The sequence below is a fragment of the Thermobia domestica genome, chromosome 11 (assembly GCF_964235325.1).
Source record: "Thermobia domestica chromosome 11, izTheDome1.hap1.1, whole genome shotgun sequence".
Taxonomy (NCBI): Eukaryota; Metazoa; Arthropoda; class Insecta; order Zygentoma; family Lepismatidae; genus Thermobia; species Thermobia domestica.
In genome coordinates this window covers 13,610,762-13,631,990 of record NC_137464.1, presented here as the reverse complement: position 1 = coordinate 13,631,990, position 21,229 = coordinate 13,610,762, and the positions used below count along the sequence as shown (strand labels likewise).

At 35.9% G+C, this 21,229-nt stretch overlaps 1 protein-coding gene across 5 annotated transcripts in view; it reads left to right on the top strand.

Annotated features, from left to right (window-relative positions):
- The first annotated feature begins 1,543 nt into the window (after positions 1–1,543).
- LOC145663904 (uncharacterized) overlaps positions 1,544–21,229 on the top strand; it is a 59,718-nt gene continuing 40,032 nt past the window's right edge. The window contains exons 1-2 of one of the 5 annotated variants that reach the window (XM_081730089.1): positions 1,544–1,859; positions 5,180–6,429. In XM_081730089.1, coding sequence (XP_081586215.1) covers positions 5,228–6,429 — 1,202 coding nt within the window. In that variant the 5' untranslated portion in view covers positions 1,544–1,859; positions 5,180–5,227. Of the gene's footprint in view, positions 1,860–4,008; positions 4,126–5,179; positions 6,430–21,229 lie in introns of those variants that run through there. The other 4 variants (XM_081730086.1, XM_081730088.1, XM_081730085.1 and 1 more) reach the window with 4 other exon arrangements.

Below are 21,229 nucleotides of genomic sequence, written 5' to 3'. Positions count from 1 at the left end.
CATATGCGTTGCAAGCAGGACAAAAGTCCTAATAGTCCAAAAGTCTAAGGAACTAATAGAAAAATATGTGCTCTATCAAAAAATACATGCTTCAGAATCCTGCAGTACTTCCGCAAGAATTTTTATAGAGGCAGTTAGTGAGTACTTCAGATTATATGCCAGTAACCAAACTGGCTGTACAAAAATCGTTACGTGACAACCTTAGGATTCTGAAACGTGTATTTTTGGATAGAGCACATATTAGTTCCTAAGGAAAGTCTTGACCCGACGACGGTAGGTCCCATAGTTTTGGAGCTATGGACACTTAAAGTTCATTTTTCATGTTTTCGTCAGCCTATAACTCCGAAGGAAGCACTTGTGCACCAAGGTTGGACTATATTGTTGAACTATATACTTTTTGACTTATTTTGATGTCAGGAATCACCTCCCAAACATTGTCCGTGTTGTTTTGAAACACCCTATATATATATATATATATATATATATATATATATATATATATATATATATATATATATATATGTATGCAATTACCAAATTTAAGAGTTTGGTATATGTTTCTCTGTCAAACTTTGAGGAGAGATCATCAATGCACCAACGTCGTATCATAGAGAATAGGCTCCTGCACTTAACCATATAACTATACCTAGTATAATGTGACAAAGGCTCATCAAAGAAGACAAATTAGGTCAATAATTGTCCACATGGTGAGCACATGGCAACACAAATAATTTACTCACAGAAAGTGATAAGATGGACTCCCCAAACTTTATATATATATATATATATATATATATATATATATATATATATATATATATATATATAACTCCTAGAGAACATTTATCAAATTTTATTTTTGACAAGTCTAAAATTTGCCTATGCGCCCCTCCGGAATTCATACTACATGTGCCTTATGAAAGTTTTATCAAAGTGTATAAAACAGGTCAAGAAGTTTCGAAATCAGAATTATTATACCTTTTTTTACCCATTAAAGGGAACGAGATGTACCAATCAAATTTGTATGCACCTCATATTTGTCATATAATACCCTATGAAAATTTTAAATTTGCTAATTTCCAAAATATAAAGAGATGGCCCCCTGCATCCCTCTAAAATTCTAGGGAGTTTTCAAAGTATTCGTGCAAAAATTTAGAGGAGGTGGTTCTATGTATTCATAGGCCCACCTTGCCTCTGGGCCAAGGGCCCGAAATATTTTGCTATCTGAATCGTGCCTACAGCCTTATTTCCTATCAGTTTGCGTTAACACAACTCATAATTCGAGTTTTAGTTTGCCATGTTTTGTATCAAACACTGATTTTATAATATCACTTGCTTTTGATCCCAGACTTTTTTTATTCAAGAAAAAATTGAACGAAATAACTACCTTTGGATGAAATAACCGTCTCCATTGACTGACAAATCCACACAAACAAGAACTTTGAATATGCTATTTAGAGTGATCCTCCCACACACAGACAACGGATATATCCTTTGTCTGTGCTCCCACAAGTGTGTAAAATCTCAAAACGTTTTTCTATTTTTCTTCGTTGATTGCAAAAAATTATAACTGCTGTGCCGACTATTCCTATTTACTACTACACTAAAACTTCGCATTACGTTTTGCGAAACATTCCGGAATGAGGTCCTACCAGTTTTGTGTTTGCTTCTGATAAACTTTCGAACATTAAACATACGTCTGAGAAGCCATAATGTTGATACAGAATAGATTTGATTTGGTGGTGTTCATAAATAGAAGAAGAATGCATTCTTGCACTTATCCATGCTACTGATCCTCAATGATCCTTGCACTGCTATATTTATTACATGTGGTATTTAGCTATGATGTAATTTTAGATGTGAGAGTTTTAACTTGTTTAATATTTTGTCATTGACGAAATTACGAAGTTTCAAATTATGATTGTATACTAATTTAAAATGTTTTTTTTTTTTTTATGTTTATTTTGTGCTGGTCAAGTTTTGACACACCACATTTTGAAAAATTTACAGATAAAATTCAACTCTCTGTATGAAAAGACATATTTATAAGAAACAAAGTTCTGCAGGCGGGAGAACTTAATACAAAGCAATGCAGTTGTATTTTAGGTTTACAAGTTTAGGGTTACTAGTCTAAAATCATTGCAAGTACTATACGACGGCTAAAATAAGTGAGTGCATGTGAAAGATGACTCTATTAGATGCTATTTTCTACCGGTGATGTATTTCTGAATAGTGAACAGAAGCTGTATTTTATGTTTAGAAGTGGAGCGTTACTAGTATGAAACTATGACAAGTGCTATTGAAACTCGGCAAGTTTTTACTTAGAGTAAAACATTCACGGGAGACTAACCTAAGCTAGCATAACCTATTTTAAATGAAGTGAAAACGAGCTTTAAAGAGGACTGGTTCCAGCCACTGTTCTAGTAAATGTAAAGTCCTACCGAAATGCACATTGTTAAAGTGTACTTCTTTTCACTACTCTCGCTTACGCGTATCCCCATCGTCGCTGACGCCCTGTACCCTTCAACGCACACCCTCGCTGTCGCGCGCGACCAGCAGCTTCACTCTGCCCTGACTCGGTTAAATAACATTTATGCCACAAATCCGGATGCCATATTTATACGCAAATCGTAAAAGAATTTTAATTTTTCAACAATTACTTTTGGTGTCCCCTTGAATTTTATCTATGCAAAGTAAGATGTTTTCTTGTCGCCCAGGGAAATCTTTTGGAGGACAATAAGAGGGAAATTAGTGAAAGAATTATATATATATATTTTAAACAATTATTTCGACTGGTGTGCCAAAACTTGGCCTGCGCAGTTTATTTCCATATTAAAGTGGAACTAGGTATTAAAGTGGAAGATAAGGTATTCGTGTGAAAAGGAAAATATATTATTTGCTGTTGTTTTTCTTTCAAGAATTGGTTTTGCATTGGTTTACTTATATTGTTAATATTTTGGGCTTCGTTTGTTTATATTAAGTATTATACTACGAAACTGTAAATTTTATGTTTGTGTAACCGAATCTAACGCGTTGTTGCGTTATTAAAATTATGGGCAATTTTCGAGTTCTAGTTTTTCATCCTTAGACAACACCGAAGTTATGTACGTCATAACCTGGTGTATACGGGATTTAGTTTCCACGGTTGTGAACCAAGAATCTAACATAAGGTAAGCTAACAGGTAACCCAGCTAACTATGGTACCAAAGGAGAAAAAAATAAGATCTTTAAGCAAATTGCAGTTTAAAACATACTGGTCCCACATCTGCGGAAATTACTCCTTAACGTGGACTGCGAATCACGATCGGTGACTGAATCGTGTGCAGTGGGATGCACAGACATCATTTAAGATTAACGTTCAACAGTATAGGTCATTCCCCACCCCATATATCATCTCAAAGAGAACTGGGTTATAGGACTATGGCACTAATCCTGACATGACAATTAGTAATATGCAGTTTGGTTCTTTCTCCGGAATCGATTCCTTTCAATCCGTTCCGAACAAGGATTCGTACTTCCGAATCGAATCCTTTGGTTCCGTCCAGTTAAATGAGTCAGAGTTCTGTGGTTTTCCAATTTGATTTCTCAAAACAAGAATTCATTCCTTTCTGGATTGAATCCTTTGGCTCCGATTGGTTGCATAATTCCGAGTTTCCAGATGGCTCTCCATTGTGACTCCTGTTTTCATCGAAAGTTGTCAAATCACTTTTATCGGCTAAGAAGTTGGTGCAATATGGTGTTCCGATGGGACGGAAGATTAGAATGAGTAGATAGAAATTATACAAGGAGAGATTGCGGTGTTACGAAACATGTTCATGAGGTTCCACTTTTCCTTTAAGAAATAATATTATACATAGGATAAGAACAAATACAAATATTGTTGTTTTTGCAGTTTTCTATGTATTAAAGCGTGTTACTATGAGTATGCATTAAAACTCTATCTATCTATCAATCATATATATATATATATATATAATTAACACTCAGAAATGTGTAATTCGGTCTTTTTTTTAGACTCTTAATTAAAAATAAGGGAATACATGTTTCGACAATTCTGCCTCTAATGGGGAAATGGGACAGTCTACAATATTCAAATTCCCGATTTTTTGTACGGTTAAACTTTATGTAAGTATACTTGTTTAATTTGGATTTAAGAAATCTGGTATATAAACTCCAACTTTAATTCGTCGGAAACGTGTTTTGGCCTTTTCAAAACTTTGGCTTGTAAAGGGAACAATTTCTAGCATTAAAATTGTCGATTCTTTATTCATAAAATGCTCAATGTGGTATTCGCTTATGTGAAAGACGTGAAATTCAATGTATAAACTCATAATTAAAAATGAGCAAATGTATGTTGTAGCGTTTCGACAATTCTGCTTCTAAAGGGGGAGAGGGAGGCATTTTTTACAGTATTCAGATTTCTGGTTTTATATTTATTAAATCTTATTCTTCTTCCCATGTAAAGAACGGCAACTTCTATTTGATCTATTACAAGCATTCATTTGCTTTAGTTAACATATTAAACACCTAACAGTTCAACCCCATTTGGGGAAAAAAATAGAGTTGAGAGTTCGATTTGTAAATTTTCAAAGTTAACAATTTATAATTAAGCCTACTAAAAAAAAATCATAGGAAAAATAAGTTACTCTATTAAGTTCGGTAAGTTGAGTGTGGAAAGGTGTACGAACTGTTATTTTGTAACTAAGACTCATGATGTGTCACTGGAATTTAAAACGACATTTTTTTTTTCATCCATATGTAAAATAACTTTCTAAATATATCAGTAACAGTTATAATTTAACGCTCAGGAATATATTTCTATAAGTAAGGAAGTGTGAGGAACAAGTTTAATAGTATTTCCGGGTATCCAGTGATTTTAAAATATTTCCTCTTCAAGGATAAATATGTAAGGAAAGAGCAGCAACCAGGCTCCAGAGAGAGCTGAAATGATATAATAAACCGAAGTGAATCAGTTATACAAGGTAAATGCTTTTTAGTTATATATTCTGTAGCATCCATTAGCGAATAGAACAGTTAACCTTTCATATATTACAATATATACTGTCAGCTCGCCTAGTAGATGACTGACTGTACATGCGTATAAGACGGAGTATTTTAAAGAAATATGTTTAATTAAGGTCAAACTACAGTGTTGCTAACTCTTTTAAATGTATTTCAGGTAGATTTCAAAGAAGTGAATTGGTGCTAAGTAATTTCAAGGGTAATAATGGAAAACTACGAAATAGGCAGTGTAGCTGATCTAATCTCAAGTAACATTCGGTCATTAAAAATATTGTACAAAACGCTTGGCCAAGTGAAGCATGAAGATTTTAAACAGTCCTTGCTAAGGAGAAAGGATGAGGAGTCGTCGGTTCAAGGGGTCAAAAGAATAAAAGTGAAAGAAGAGAAAATGAATGAAACTTCGGCTGATAACTGTGGCACACAGGGATTCAGTGGAAAGAATTCTGACATTAAGAACGAAAAGATCGAACTCTTTTGGGACGATTTGGAGTCTGATAGTCAGGTTAGTATGGATGGTGAACAAGATGAAGGAGCCAAAAGAAAAAAAGGGAAAGGACAGAAGATGGAAAAAACTCTGGAAATGGAAAGCTATAAAGTGGGGAGTGTAGCTGATTTAATCTCAAGTAGTAGTCAGTCAGTGAAAAAATTGTACGAAACGCTTGACCAAGTGAAGGATGAAGCCTTGAAACAGTCCTTGCTAAGGAAAAAGGAACAGGAGCCGTCGGTTCAAGGAGTCAAAAGAAAAAAAGTGAAAGAAGAAAAGATGAATGAAACTTCGGCGGATAACTGTGGCACACAGGGATCCAGTGAGAATAATTTTGACATTAAGAACGTAAAGATCGAACTTTTTTGGGACGATTTGGAGTCTGATAGTCAGGTTAGTATGGATGGTGAACAAGATGAAGGAGCCAAAAGAAAAAAAGGGAAAGGACAGAAGATGGAAAAAACTCTGCAAATGGAAAACTATAAAGTAGGCAGTGTAGCTGATTTCATCTCAAGTTATAGTCAGTCAATGAAAAAATTAAGCAAAACGCTTGGCCAAGTGCAGCATGACGACTTTAAACAGTCCTTGCTAAGGAAAAAAGAACAGAAGTCGTCTATGCAAGGAGTCAAAAGGAAAAAAGAGAAAATGGATGAAAATTGTACTGATAACTGTTGTGCACAAAGTTTCAATGAGGAGGATTCGGCCATGGTAAACAAACTCCCTAAAAACGATTCCGATTCTGGAAGCCACTTTAGTATGGTTGGGGAAGAAGATATACATGGTGAAGAAAAGGATGGAGATAGTGACGAAGAGGATGAAATTTGTGAAGAAGAGTCTGTAGAAGTTGATGAAGATAGTGAGGAAGAGCTATCTGGACAGCACCTTCGAAGAAACAAGAACTCGCCTAATAAAAGTAGGAGAAGGTAGGTTGTTATATTGAATATTAAAAGCTGTAAATATACCACTTTTGTTTACCTGAAACAATAACTTAAAACTAGGCTTATTATTATATAGTCCTGTCCTGATATTGTCTTCCATAAATCTGAAATCATCGAGAAGAATTATTACTAATAATACAGGCACGTGCTTCGGGTAGGGGAATGGATATTGCGCCATATCCGGCTTCGATTCTTGGTTTGGATGCAAAATTTTATTGGAGTCAGTCGGTGAGCTATAACAAGTAGAAATTCCAGCTTAGAAGTAAAAATCGTTGAGATGCGTTATGCTGACCACGCATTACTGAGTTAAAAATGCCCAGTAGTAACCTTTTGTGGGCTGTGTCACCAAGAATTTAATTTATACTGCAGAAATTAATATGGCTTATTGTAAACTAATGTGTCGTCGGTCCGACTTTCGCAATGAACTTAACACCATTAATTGTCAGAATCTGACCACGAAGTTAAAACTTAAACTGTATTTCCGCTCTTGTGCACTATTTTACCGCATTAGAAGGGCATATGAATGAACCACAGGTTATAAACATTTCTATTTAGCACCGAAGTTATGTGAGATATGAACATCCAATTTAACTTGGATCTCGAACCGCATGAGTTCTCACCGGAAATCGAACCCTTTACTCGCAGAAGGAGAATATAAAATATGCCCGTGAGTATAAGGGGTATTCAACTCCTCCTCTCAACATCGTCGGATAGACCAGATTACCGCTTCTCATATGTCCCACGTATTCACCAATGTGTTCCGTATCAGTCTGGATAATGCAGAGATTTCAAAGTGGCTTAGTAATTTGAGTCACCACCGGAACCATTTTTTTTTTTCGCAGAAGGTTGTAAAAGATCCGCGGATTGTAGAAAACAGCAGTACCAAGCAGGGCCGGCCTTAGGTGGTGTGGGGCCCCAGGTTTACAACTAACTTGCACCAAGGTCTGTAGAACTAATATATATATATATAACGAAAAAGGTTGAAATGAAATGAACGGAACAAAACTCAAATAGGAAATGCCATGGGACATATCGAATGGTGTTATCGCGGTGCCCCTCAGGGCCACCCTTCATGGGGGCCTACGGTCCAACTTTAAAATTTTAAATGGAACTATAGGGCAAGTGATATCTCGATCGATAGATCTTTAAAAACTAAAAAGCGTTGTGGTAAAAGATTTGTCATATCGATCACCGTATTCAAAATGACCACCAAGACATGGTATCTGTATCAGGTAAAACGTTCAGTGCCGTTAAAATGAAAACAGTTAAAAGATAAATGAACAGAATAAAACTCGTACAGGAAATCACAGAGAGTACTTATCATTCCACGGCTCGAGAATGATGCAACAGAGAAAAAGTCGATTAGAGTAAAAGTGCCATAATACAAAGGAGGAAATCTAATTCTTATAAAATTATCTTTCCGACCTTCCTCTGTAAGTGGGTGAAGCGGGAATGAATGGTAAAATCTCAAATGAAAACCCCACTTTTACTTCCAATAGGTATGGTTTATATGAAGCATTTGTGTGTACAAGTGACTGGTACTATAATGAATAAAAATAAGGTGAAATTCGATGTGAAGAGTAACATCCATTTTATTGCAAAGTGTGATTTGTTGGGGAAAAAGAAGCAACTGAAATGCGAAGCAGAGTTTTTAATAATAAATGTTTGGTATTTGCAAACATTTTGCTCATGAGAATTTAATGTAATGCGTGTAAAATGTTTGGGAGGCGTATGTACCGTTTCGTTGCTGAGGATCACAACTGAAATTATCGCTGAAAGTATTCGGAATATAACTGTGGACAACATCTCAGTGAACCGCATATTCTATCGCCTAAATTTTCCTCGCAGTTATACTAGGTAGGTTGAAAAGGGTATGCACAGGGACTCACGAAAAAAAAAAAAAAAAAAATACAGGCGAGGGGACTCACGCAGACAAAAGAACGGACGTGAGAGGCGAGGGAAATCACGAAAAAACAACACCCCGGACGTGAGAGGTGAGGAGAATCATAAAGGAAAACTCTGGACATGACATGGCAGGAGACACAGAAGGAAAAGAATCGAACCAATATCGTGGAGACGACGGTTGAACAAAACCAACGTTGGTACACATTGTTCTAAAAATTGCATTATTCAGCAATTTTGTTTCTTATTTCAGTTGATCCAGTTTTGCCTCAACTCATTGCCTGCAATAAAAATTGAAGGTGCTATTTGACATAAATTTTACTTCCTTTTTCCATTACAGAGACGCTTATCTGTTATAAAAGCATTTCAGATACTTTTGTTACGTAGATTCAATTTAGCAAAAACTAAGATTCTCATTTGAAATGCCACCCTTCCTTCCAGCTCAACTCACGTACGGAGGGAGGTTAGAACGATAACTTTCTAGCAAATAATTTCCTTCTTTGCATTATGGCACTTTTATTCTAATCATCTATTTCTCTGTTGCAACATTCTCGAGCCGTGGAATGATAAACATCCTCTGTGATTTCCTATTCGAATTTTTGTTCTGTTCATTTATCTTTAACCGTTATCATTCTAAGGGCACTGAACGTTTTATCTGATATAGGTACCATGTCTTGGTGGTCATTTTAAAAACGGTGACTCATATGAACAATCTTTTGCCACAGCACAAGTTGGGCCCAAGGCCCCCATGCAAGGCGGCCCTGGGGGTCACCGCTACATCAGTCGATGTGCCCCTGTCATTTTTCTGTTTCACTTTTTTGTTCTGTTAATTTACATTCAACCGTTTTCATATGAGTGGTACTGAACGTTTTATCTAATACAGGAAACATGTCTTGACGGCCACTTTGTATACGGTGATCGATATGACAAATCTTTTACCACAACACTTTTTAGCTTTTAAAGATCTATCGAACGAGGTATCACTTGCCCCATGTTTCCATTTAAATTTTAGAGTTCGGCCCTGGGATCCCATGAAGAGCGGCCCTGGTAGACACCGTGATAACACGATTCGATGTGCCCATGGCATTTGCTATTTGAGTTTTTGTTCCGTTCATTTATGTTCAACCATTTTCGAGAGATTTCCGTGGAAAGATTAAAATAGGCCATCCTGTATATATATATATATATATTGCACTCCCTACTGGTCTAGTGGTTATACCCATTTCCCTTTATAACGTTTTTCCATCTGCTCTGCTAAATGTTCTGGTGAAGACGCTCACCCTGTTCATTGCTTAAAGCAGCTAATTTTTCTGAGAAATAACTCAAATGGAAATGCAGACTGTGAATGATTTTAAAATACATATTTCACCCTTGTGCCTCGCAAATTTTCTTTTCTTACAAGTAAACCTATCGATGTCGAAATCTAGTTCCTTGATCGAACTTGGCAGAGAAGTGTGGAATATCAAGAAACGAGCGCAATCAAAATTTAAAGTGCTTCCGTCCACAAAGACGACCGCAATGGCCAAAATCCTAATTGATCAGGATAAGCCATAACAATGTGTTTCAAGTTTGAAAATTTCATTTTATTTGTAAAACGGGTAAAGGGATGAAAAACACAAACACATTAACCGACACCGGGAGGAAGTATATCTATTTGAGGTCAGCTTGAAGTGGCCATCTTGTATCTCATTCGCCTTTTTTTTTTTTTAAATAATAATAATAATAATAGGAAGGGTATATCAAATTGGGTTAGAATTTTAGGAGAAATACAATGGTGAAGTCTATGTTTCCATAAGTTTATATTTGTAAGACATAATGAAATGCACATTGATATGCAAGGATTTCTTAACAGCTGTATCTTTTTTGAATACAATTCGTCAGGAAAACCCCATGTACGCTAGTGAGAACATTGTAGGTAGCTACTTATGAAAGGTATAATCAGCTTGAAATCGTTATCGACTGCAGACAAAATGAAATAATGATGAGATGATCACAAACCTTAATGAACTGATGGAAGATGGATTACATATTTTCCATTTGATTAGTTGAGTTAGAAGACAAACCTTCATAAGTAGCCACCTATTTAGTACGCACTAGTATACATTACGTTTTCTTGACTTGATTTTAAAAAAATCCACGAGAGGGCAGAATTTGTTCTCAGGTTTTGTAATTTTTAATATAGCTATAAGAGAAAGGATATGCAAAGAAGTCGCTCATTTATTTGATATTATCTCGGTATACACGGTAGTATCACAGACATAATCAGTGAAAACACCAAGGACTTTTATTTAGTTTGTTGTTCAAAATAAAAGAGGGTGTGCACCGAGAATAAATACAAATCTTAAAACAAACTCAAAGAAAACAATATTTTTATGCCCGGGGTTATGTGTAAAGAAATTTGAGGAAGTATTAGGGATGTTTGAGGTATGCAGAATACTCCCTGGACATAATATTTATTTTTACAACAAAAGTTGTAAACTTATAAAAATCAAGGAACTACTGCAGCATTAAATTCAGAAAATATTTACTTATGCCCGGAAACTTAATATAAACTATTCATTTATTTGTTAGGGAAAGGCCATACCCTCCCTTGTAGAGTCCATGGATGTACCTGTATTCAATATATTGTTGTGTGTACTTGACAATCGAGAGTACCAGAGCCATCTTAACGGTACAATAGCCACTTGGTTGGGGGTCGCGCGAGCAGAATGGCATGTATTAATTACATGTATTAGGAGCAAAATTTAGTCATAGGAACCACAACACACTTGTGTAGAATTCTATATTCTTACTAAAAGAATATAAACACACCTCAATAATGACTAATGTATTACTGCAAACTTGTCCAGATCAATAACGCACTTAAGTATCAATGATCACTTTTATTTCTATACCTCTTATTGGTATACACTTCACAAGAACTATCCAACTATTATTAGTGGATATACAATCGCTACGGCTTCTAACTAAACATATTAATCTCAACTGACAAGTACATCCATTATTTACTTCGTAATCTAGCGATTCTCTCTTTTTATCAACAACACATATTATTTTTCTAACAACAGCTACTTAAAGGCATGTGTACAATTTCATGTAACTTCTTGCCTATACTACATCCCAACAACTTGTTGGTTTTAGGGCCTAATATGCTGTTAAAACGGCACTGGAGAGTAGATTAGATTCAAGACTAGACAGTAGAGTAGACAGCACTAGCGCGGGGCCCGATTGGGAGCAATCGGTCCAATCGGCTTAAGGCCGGCCCTGGTACCAAGTAGGTGATGTTGCGCACAAGTATGAAATAAAGGTGACAATTCAAGAATTAGAAGATATTTCCAAACGCATGAATTTGAAATTATAGGAAAATACGTATGGATTCAATAACACTAGAAAGTTTGCTGAAATGAATTACATTGATAAGTATGACATGAAAAGATAAATCTGTTTCAAAATCATATCAAGGAAGTAATAGTGATTTTGACGTAATAAAGCATTGAGAATGTTACACTGAAGAAGTAAAATTCAGCGCAAAACATAAAGAAATATGAAAGGAAAGCATGCATTATAAATATCGACGCAGAAACTTATATATATCACATATACTCAATAAAATTATGTGTATTATATTTTATAATTACTAGTAGAATCTATGGAACACATTATGTTATAATGAATTACTCACGTACTCATGTTCCTGTGTCAATTATTACATCGAATATTTCGAGTACTTCACTCGAGTACTCGTTGTCAGGAACAAGCACAGGCGTAAGTATTTTCTTTAGAGTAAGCTCTTTACATGATTAGTTGTATCGGTGGAGTGGAAATTATAAGAATGATTTACAAAAATAACAATACTTGGTGAGAATTTACAACCTCCCTTAAAACTGTAAACAAATATAGTTTTCTGTCTATGTAGAACAAACTGTGGGTCTATATAGTTACCGAAACACCTCCAATAAATAATTTTAGACCGAGTTTCCCCTAATATTGAAATAAACTGTTGGAGACATATTTCTTTAGGACAGAAGATCTAAAATTAAATACCAATAAAGGAAATTTAGAATGAGATTTGGACGTCATCATTACTACTTTTATCAACAAAAATAAAAGAAAGCTATAATAATCTTTATTACATTTAATTTCGACAATGTAATTTGCATAAACCTGGATGTTATTGCATCCTGAATGCATAAACCAGAAAATTTGTGGTATGGATGTTTGTACCAAATAGAATAATTGGTGTGGTTACACTGAACACACATTGATCTAGATGGCTCCCGACAAGAGGTAAGGATAGAGAGTCGAATATTTTTACAGTTGAATCCATTTGCTGATGAAATCTGGAATAAATAAGGAAAAAAATCAAACAGGTATTACTGGGTAGTTGGGTGTACTAAACGTTTGTACTTAGATTCATCGCGTATTTGTTGTATATAGACAGAAAATATAGTAGTTGCCTACTATTTTACTGGGGTTGTAAACTACCATCAAATACTCATCATCATCATTCTTATGATTTCCCTTGAACTGATACATCGAAACGTGTGAAGAGGTTATAAACATGTTAAAGTTTATAACATATATATTTATACAATAATATGTGTATGTTATAAATAGACTTCGGAATTTTAGGCACCAAAAAGTTTAATTTTAGGCGCCTAAAATAGGTACTAAAAATAGGAAAATAGGCGCTAAAAATTAAAAATAGGCTCTAAAAATAATAGTATAAATTATTACATACCCCTTTTTATTAACATCTTTTGTTTTCAGTGAATCAGGTGATTCATTCAGTACACAACTTGCTCATTCGTAATTTTGGAAACAGTAAATTACCAACAGTTTCTCAAAGTTTTCGACTGTCAATCTCTCTCTTTTGTCTGTAAGGATCATCTTTGCTGCCGAAAACGATCTTTCCACTGAGACAGATGTTACAGGAGCATACTTAAATTTCGATACATTTTTCATTTCCACTTCGTCGGGGATGGTTTCATCCTCTCCCATCAAAACTTTCCCTATACGAGCCAACACAAGAAATCCCTCATTCTTCTTCACTACACTTTCCCACTTACACTGCACTTTTTCCCCAACTTTCCCCGTAGCACTTTGGATTTTCTTTTCGGCTTCGTTAACTACTGACACCTGTTCACTAAGTGGCTTTCCCGTAGCTTCCAACTTAGTGATCGTCGTAGGTAAGAATGAAAAATTTGACTTGATATATACAAGATCTCTTTTGAGAATGGGATCTTTGAAAAGTTCCTTCAAAACTGAAACACTTGCAATGTTTTCCACACCAGGAAGTTCGCCAACAACACCAGCAATAGCGTCCAAGTTCTCTGCGTAATACAAAGCTGCTTCAAGCCATGTTCCCCAGCGCGTTAGGACAGGTTGTGGAGGAAGAGAAATGCCAGGCAGTTTTTCTTTAAAGACAGCGATTCTCGATGGGGCTTTGCAAAAAGTTTTTTTCATGTTAGAAATGAGGGCATTGACTTGAGGAAATTCGTTCCTGATTGTTTCAGAAATTCTATGAAAAGCATGTGCTACACAGGTAACATGGATGAGGTTGGGGTAGAAAGGTTTTAGGTTCTTAAACGCAGCAATCATGTAAGAAGCTGCATCTGTGCAAAGAAGAAGAATTTTAGAATCATCCACACCACTAGGATACAGAAGTTGCAAACTTTTGTTCACGGTGTAAGCAATTGTCTGGGCACTCACTTTCTTAATTTCCTTGCTACTTAACAAGTGAGGAGTTGAAGGTCCATCTTCATCAAGTTTTCCTACAACAACATTCACTATGTATCTATTGCATGCATCAGTAGTCTCATCGACGCCTACCCAAATGCTGGAATCGCCAATATCCTTTCTGATTGTATCAAGTGTATTGTTGTATTCAGAATCCAAACACGTTTTCCTGAGTGTTGACTCACACGGTATCGATTGCTGGCACCACTTCTGTAAAAACTGTCGGAATGTTTCATTTTGAAGTGTGTTCCATGGGATGTTGGCAGCGACAAGGGCTCTAGCAAGATCCGCATTAAATGTGTTCGCAGTTCCAGATTCAGATCCAGATCCAGAAGGCTGAGTTAACTGTGTCTGTTTCTGTTGTTTCTTCGCTTTAGATTTGGCAAGATGTCCAGCACCATCAATGTGTTGCTTTAAGTGGCACTTCTTTTCCTGAGAAACCTTAAAAAAAAAAAAAAAAAAAAAAAAAAAACGCTTAGAAATATATTTTCAAATGCTTCTTACAAAACTAGTGAAGATGGTGGCGTTTTAACTTTAATTTCGGTTTCAAATTCTCTAATTTTCTTCGTGTACATTGCGACTAGTATTTTCAAACGGGTCAGTTCGGGTCAGCTTATTGTTGGACACCCTCAGTAACGGGTCGGGTCAGGTCAGCCTAACTCGGGTCACGAGTCTGGTATCGTTAGACCAACTCAGTTCACCAGTCGGGTCGGGTCAAACTATCTCGGGTGACCCGACTCGACCGGTGAACTGAGTTGGTCTAACGCTACCCGACCCGTGACCCGAGTTAGGCTGACCTGACCCGACCCGTTACTCGAGGGTGTCCAACCAAAAGTCGACCCGAACTGACCCGATTGAGAGCACTAATTGCGACAACTACCATCACTGTTTGCTTGCCTTTCTGGTCGTAATGTGCTTTTTTTTTTTTTTTTTAATCGGTGAACGTTACATTATTGATTTAAAGTTGACAAAAAGGCAAACTTGTTGGCCTACCTCGTTAAAGACCAATATACCCCAGTCCCATTTCGAATCAGAACAGATCAAATAAAAGACTAATCGATGAGCATTTTACTTCAGAATAATCCCCAATTTACAGACAGAAGCAATAAAATTGTATATCAATATCTGAGAAATAATATTTAATTTTAAGCACTGTAACTAATTTAATTTTAAGCACTATATTTTATTTAATTTCGAATGCTGACACACTCCAACTTGGCAAAAATTAAAACATAATTTGGCAATATTTTGTTTGAGATTTGGATGCCAAAATAATTGCATGAAAAATTTCAAAATATCGTCCCTTTAAAATTTTCTTTAAAACTGTAATTTACAAAATTTTTAACTGATTTGAACCAAATTTTCCCCAAAATATGATTAAAATGTTTCAGTGTGAAAATCAGTGACCTGTCAAAAATTTAAAATAAGGGCCGTTTTAAAATTTCAAAAATTCAAAATTTTTGCAACTATCAACTGACAGAAACCAAAGTTAGAACGAAAATAAAGTATTAGCAATGCCTTAGTTGAGCGTGAACATCAGCATGATACAATAAATAAAATTGGCGTTTTTTAATTTTTTTTTTTTTTTGGAAATTAGTTGTCTCTTGCGGCCCTGCGACAAAAGGTGTATGGATATTCTTCATCAGGAGAGAGAGAGAGAGAGAGCAATCGATTAGAATTCCTTTTTTTTTTTTTTTTGGCTTTGGGGAGAGAACATCAGAGACAAATTCTTCCTTTCTTAAGATCTGTCCTAAAATAAAATTATCCGCAATTGTAATTCTTGTTAGACGAGTGTCAGACTGTTCTTTTCTTGCCCCTGTGTGGAATTTATTTGTCTGTAACTATGGATGGAAATCAATAGCATCTTAAGACAATAGACAGTAGCACCTCGAGCAAAATTGATAAATAAAAAAACAAAGAGACAAACAAGTTTCTGCTTCGTAAAACAAGTTCTGAGACAATCTATGAACCTCAAACGCCGTTATTTAACTATTAACAGATCTTTTCTTTCTTTTTCGAGAAAAATAACAAAAAAAAAAAAAAAAGGCCTTTAAACATTTTTCCTATCTTTTATGCTTTTCAAGATATTGACATTTCTAGTTTTTCTTTCAAACTGAAATCCTCGTTTTTAGATATTTTCGGGATGAAAGGATATATCCAGTTCCCTTAACTTTTTAAAGATAATCAATATTGGCATTGCACATTTCTTCTTTCAAACTTTTGGAACTGTTGGCATTTAAAAAAAAATTGAATCCCGCCTTTCTTAACTTCTTTCGTATTTTTTTTTTTCTTTTGAAAAACGAGATAGCAAAAATATGTTTTCTTAAGCTCCTGAAACTGTCGAGTAATTGCTGGCATTAAACATTTTTCTCCGAAAAGAGGACCCCTTTTGGAGTTACTGACACAATATGTCAACTTTAACTTACATTGTTTTTAACCTTTACCGCTTTTTTCGGGGGGGGGGGAGTCCTTCGGAAAGAACCGAGAATGCCATGTCCGCTTTTCTCAAGATCCCCGAGAATCCCTAAAACTGTTGAATGTGTAAGTCTAGACACTTTCTTCCATTAGCACTTTCAAAACCATCGTTCATATATTTCATTTAAGCAGGCTGCTAGAAGTCTTTACATTTTAAAGATTTTCCTGTGTTACAGGATTATTTTTATGTTTTTTCTTAACTGATCTAAATTCCATGTAAATTAGATTTTCACGAGTTCAGCAGCTCAGTAACGTTGTCTCTTAAAATAGTTAACCTCCCATTGATAAAGGTTTTACTTTAGCTAGCTATACAGAAACAAGGAGGGGGGGGGGTGTACAATTGATTTAATTAAATTTATAAATTCTGTAAATAAAAATAGCTTTTCTTACCTGCTTGCTGCACAATGGACAAAAGATTATTCTTCCATCGTATGTTAGATCTGGAAATTCTTGCAACCACTGGCGAATCAAGGTACTTTTTGAAGACTTCTCCTTTGGCATTGTTGCGTATGATACAAAACTTCTTTTTAAGAATCCTCAAGATCTGTGACTGGGCTGTAAGCCGTTGAGTCCAATTGTTCATGCGTTGTAGAGACGATGTATCGTTCTTGAACTACGTGTTTAAGATAAATCACTGCACTGACCCGAAAATGATACATGGATGGATACTCCAGTCAACTGAACCGCGTCACTTCATGAATCGTTTCTGTTCGTGGACTTTGGTTTTTCCCAAATATTGAAAGCGAAGACCCGAAGAGATTCTTGCTTCAATAGAGCTGTGTGTTGATTTGTGAATGTGTGTGTGTAAACTATTGTCCAAATTCCAGAGAGCTGAACGGATCACAGAAGAGCTGAAGTGAGCCGCTACAGAAGAGAAAAGGTGGAATAGTTCCAAGAATGCAGAACGGCAGGGAGGGGAATATTGGTTACTGCGATATGCACTTAGCAATAGCTTTGGTTTTGCCCCTGGGGAAAGAGAGACAGACAGAAAGAGATAGAGATCTTTCAGTACAGTGTCTGCAGGATGCAAAGGGATGGTTTGTCTTTGTCTTTCACAAATGGGCTTGACCTTGAGCAGAAATAGCTCAACTTTTAGAAACAATTTTTTACATACAACCACCCTCTGCGTTTCACTTCTTCATACGAGTTAGACTAAAATTAGCCTCGACAAACACACTCACTCTGCCTTCAGATTTGTCAATTAAATTTCACTCAACACTAAAAAAAAAGTTTATTTAAAAAATACAGGAATTTTGTATTTTTTGCAGTTTTAGGCATTTTTAGGCCAAAACGGCCAAAATAGGCGCTAAACTCCATTTTAGGCATTTTTAGGGCACTTATAAAGTGTTTTAATAGGCTTAATTCCTCATGATTCGTAAAGATCCGAAGTATTTTTTACTTCCTATAAAGGGAACAAAATAGGCATTTGCCTTAAAATCCGAAGTCTAGTTATAAACCTTAAACCTGTTTGTCCGTGAGGACAAGTGCCCGAATGAAGCACTCGAAATATTGGGTGTAATAATTGATGTACGAACATTAGTGTATGAGATTCGTTATATTTTATTTTAACTAGTATTGTTAGTTTTTCGAAGTGAAAATACGAGATCTATTCAAGAAAAACAATCGAGCTTTTGCTGGCCTTGCTTTATTGCTCATTATACAAATTTTCAACCGTTATCTTCTTCGAGGTGCTCCCGTCTACTGTCTATACAGCATTGCCATTTTTTCTTCCAATTTTAGAACGCCTGTTGGAAATAACTTTTTCGATGGTGTACAGTTCTCTCGTCGCATTTTCTTGAATCTCCTCTATGAATAGTAAGGATACCTGTTCCAAGTGGTTTTAAATTTGGGAAATAGAAAGTCTGCTGGGTCCAAGTCTGGAGAATAGGACGTGTGGAGCACAACGGAAGTTGATATGTTCTGCCAGATAATTGTATCAAGAAGCGATGCATGACCAACTTTCTCAGTCAAGGTTGGTGGCAAGATCCTAAACAGTAGAACCTCTTTAATCCGTCCCGTTTGGGACTGGGGGTATGGTCGGAACGCAAAAAAGGTCGGATTATCAGGAAATACAGAAGCTTTATTGTCGGAACGCCTACATTGAGTTCCTTGTGGGAATTTTTTTTTCAGTGAATCCCCTTTGTTCAGTTTTTGTATCACTACTAATTTTTTATTTAATGAAAGAGTAACGTGTTTACCTTTCACTGTTGACATGTTGAAAAAACACTGTACTGTAACGAACATAGAAGAACGCTGTCGTAATACCAACGAACAGTAAGCACTGAAAATTGCACAGTACAGTACAGCACAACGAAAGAAACGACACCGGAGATAACGGACCACTAAAGCGGGCAAGCGGTAACAGCTAAGAAATAACAATGTCGCGACGGCAGTAAACGACAATGGGCCTCCTGACTCACTGACGAGTCGGGACAAGTTCGGCTCGAGCACGGTCGGATAACCAGAGTGGTGGACCGGCCGAGGGCGGACGAGAGGGGTTCTACTGAACTTACGCCAACATCTTCAGCAAATTTACGGACAGTTAAACGACGATTTTCACGAATTGAGCGCGCACAAACTCAACATGTCGCGTCATATGTTGACATGGAAGGTCGTGTCCTTGGATCTTCGGCAGTCGAACTTATGCCCTGTTTGAAATTCTTAAATCAATCATAGTACTTTGTTCTGCTCATGCAGTCCTCCTTGTGTACTTGGTTAAGCATTCGCAATGTTTCCGTGAAAGTTTTCCCCGTTTTACGCAATATTTTACATAGATGCACTGTACCTTCAACTGCTTAATTGTTATTTGTTTTTATTAATTCGACGTCCGGCTTATGCACGACTTCACTCAGTGGGTAGTTACTCTACAACTAACACATAGATAGGAACCTCGTAAAAGCCGATCTTTTACCAAGATATGCCACTAGCAAGGGCGCCCCCTTTCCTAGAGGAAATTGTACTTCAGAATATCGAAAATCCAATAGGATTTTTACATTAGTTACAGCAAAATTTGAAACTCGCTTATACTTGCCCCCCTCCCCCCCTGGAAACCACAACATGGGCGCCTTTGGCTACTAGATGCGCACGGTAGCCGGAACATACCATTTAAAGTTGTTGGCCTGCTATTTTTTTTAACACACCTCGTATGTTATCTCGCATTGAAAATCTTCCTTCATGTTACTTCCTATGCTTTAAAATGTTAGCAATAGCAGTTCATTATTATTAGTATCGTTCTTCACAAATTATATGATGGCTTCATGAGAGTTCACGTATCAATAGGACTTCCTTACTAGGGACAAGTTATGTAGTTTCAAATTAGAATTATTTAATTAAGTGGTCAGATAACTATGGAAACGTATAAAGGAATCGCGGGGTTCTCTAAAGTAGATCTATACCCTAGGGTTGCCATTCATTCCGAAAAATCCGGAATCGAGATCTGCGTCCCGAAAATATCTCTCGGGACGCTTAAATGTTTCGGATTTCAGCGAAAAAGAAAGGAAGGAAATATTATAGTGTGTTTTTTTTTCACAGGATTAGGTATATAACTAGTCTCTTCAACTTCTAAGTATTTCAATTCAAAAGTTGGAAAAAAAAAAAAAACTTGAATACACAAAACATGGATTTAATTAATTTGACGATTTAACTACTTTGACATCGAGCGAAGCATTCGTTTGTCGGCCAGGGACAAACGGTTTTACTGCTCAATCTTATTGTTATATTTAGTATTCTGTTTCAATCTGCATCTTGCTTCTGAAATATTTAAATCAATAATCGCTGATCGATATTTTTGATAATTTTCCTGCTGATCTTTGAAGAAGAAATATATTGTTTTAATTGATAAAACTGAACAGACAACAATGGGAAAATGTTCGAGCTTTTTTTTTTTTATATATATATATATATATATATATAGAAGCTTATGAGATGGGGGAAAACATATTTTTTGAATTATTTGCGGCAGATTCTTTTTCGTTCTTTTTACGCAGCAATAGTACGCGTTTACCTTGCCCCTTCTGTGCCCGGCGTCCCGGATTTTCATTTTCGAACTATGGCAACCCTTCTGTACCCACATGTTAGCATGTTATGATTTACATGGCATATAGGTATTTTCAAACTTATATAAAAAAATAGATGACATAATCTTTAGGTTTATTTAACGGAAATCTTATACGTTAAAAAACAGACTTTGTTGTATTTCAGTTTTCGGGAAACTTATGCTGTAAATGGGATTCACTCCTTAAAGGTAATCCTTCAACTTATGCATGTTTTGGTTGATGTTTTCCATGTTTAAACATAAATCCAAGTACATATAAGTAATAAGCAAAATTTATTACCTTGACCTTCCAAAGTTATCTTCATTCATCGTACTAATTACGGCGAATGCCTCTGGTTCTGCTAAAATTAGCCGTGCTCAGCACTTGAAATGTGTATATATATATATATATAAGTTAGGTATGCTTATATTCTTTCTATCAGAAATAACACCTTCAATCAGCTATCACGATCTATCTATATTTTGTTGTAAGTTCGTTTGTTTTTGATCAAGATGACGTTTCACTTTTCATTTTAAAATTTGTAGGCTTCAAAGTTGCGCCAATGTAACAGAATAAAGTAATTACAAAAAATCAGTGCGTAAACATGAACGTAATACATAGAGGAATAAATCTAT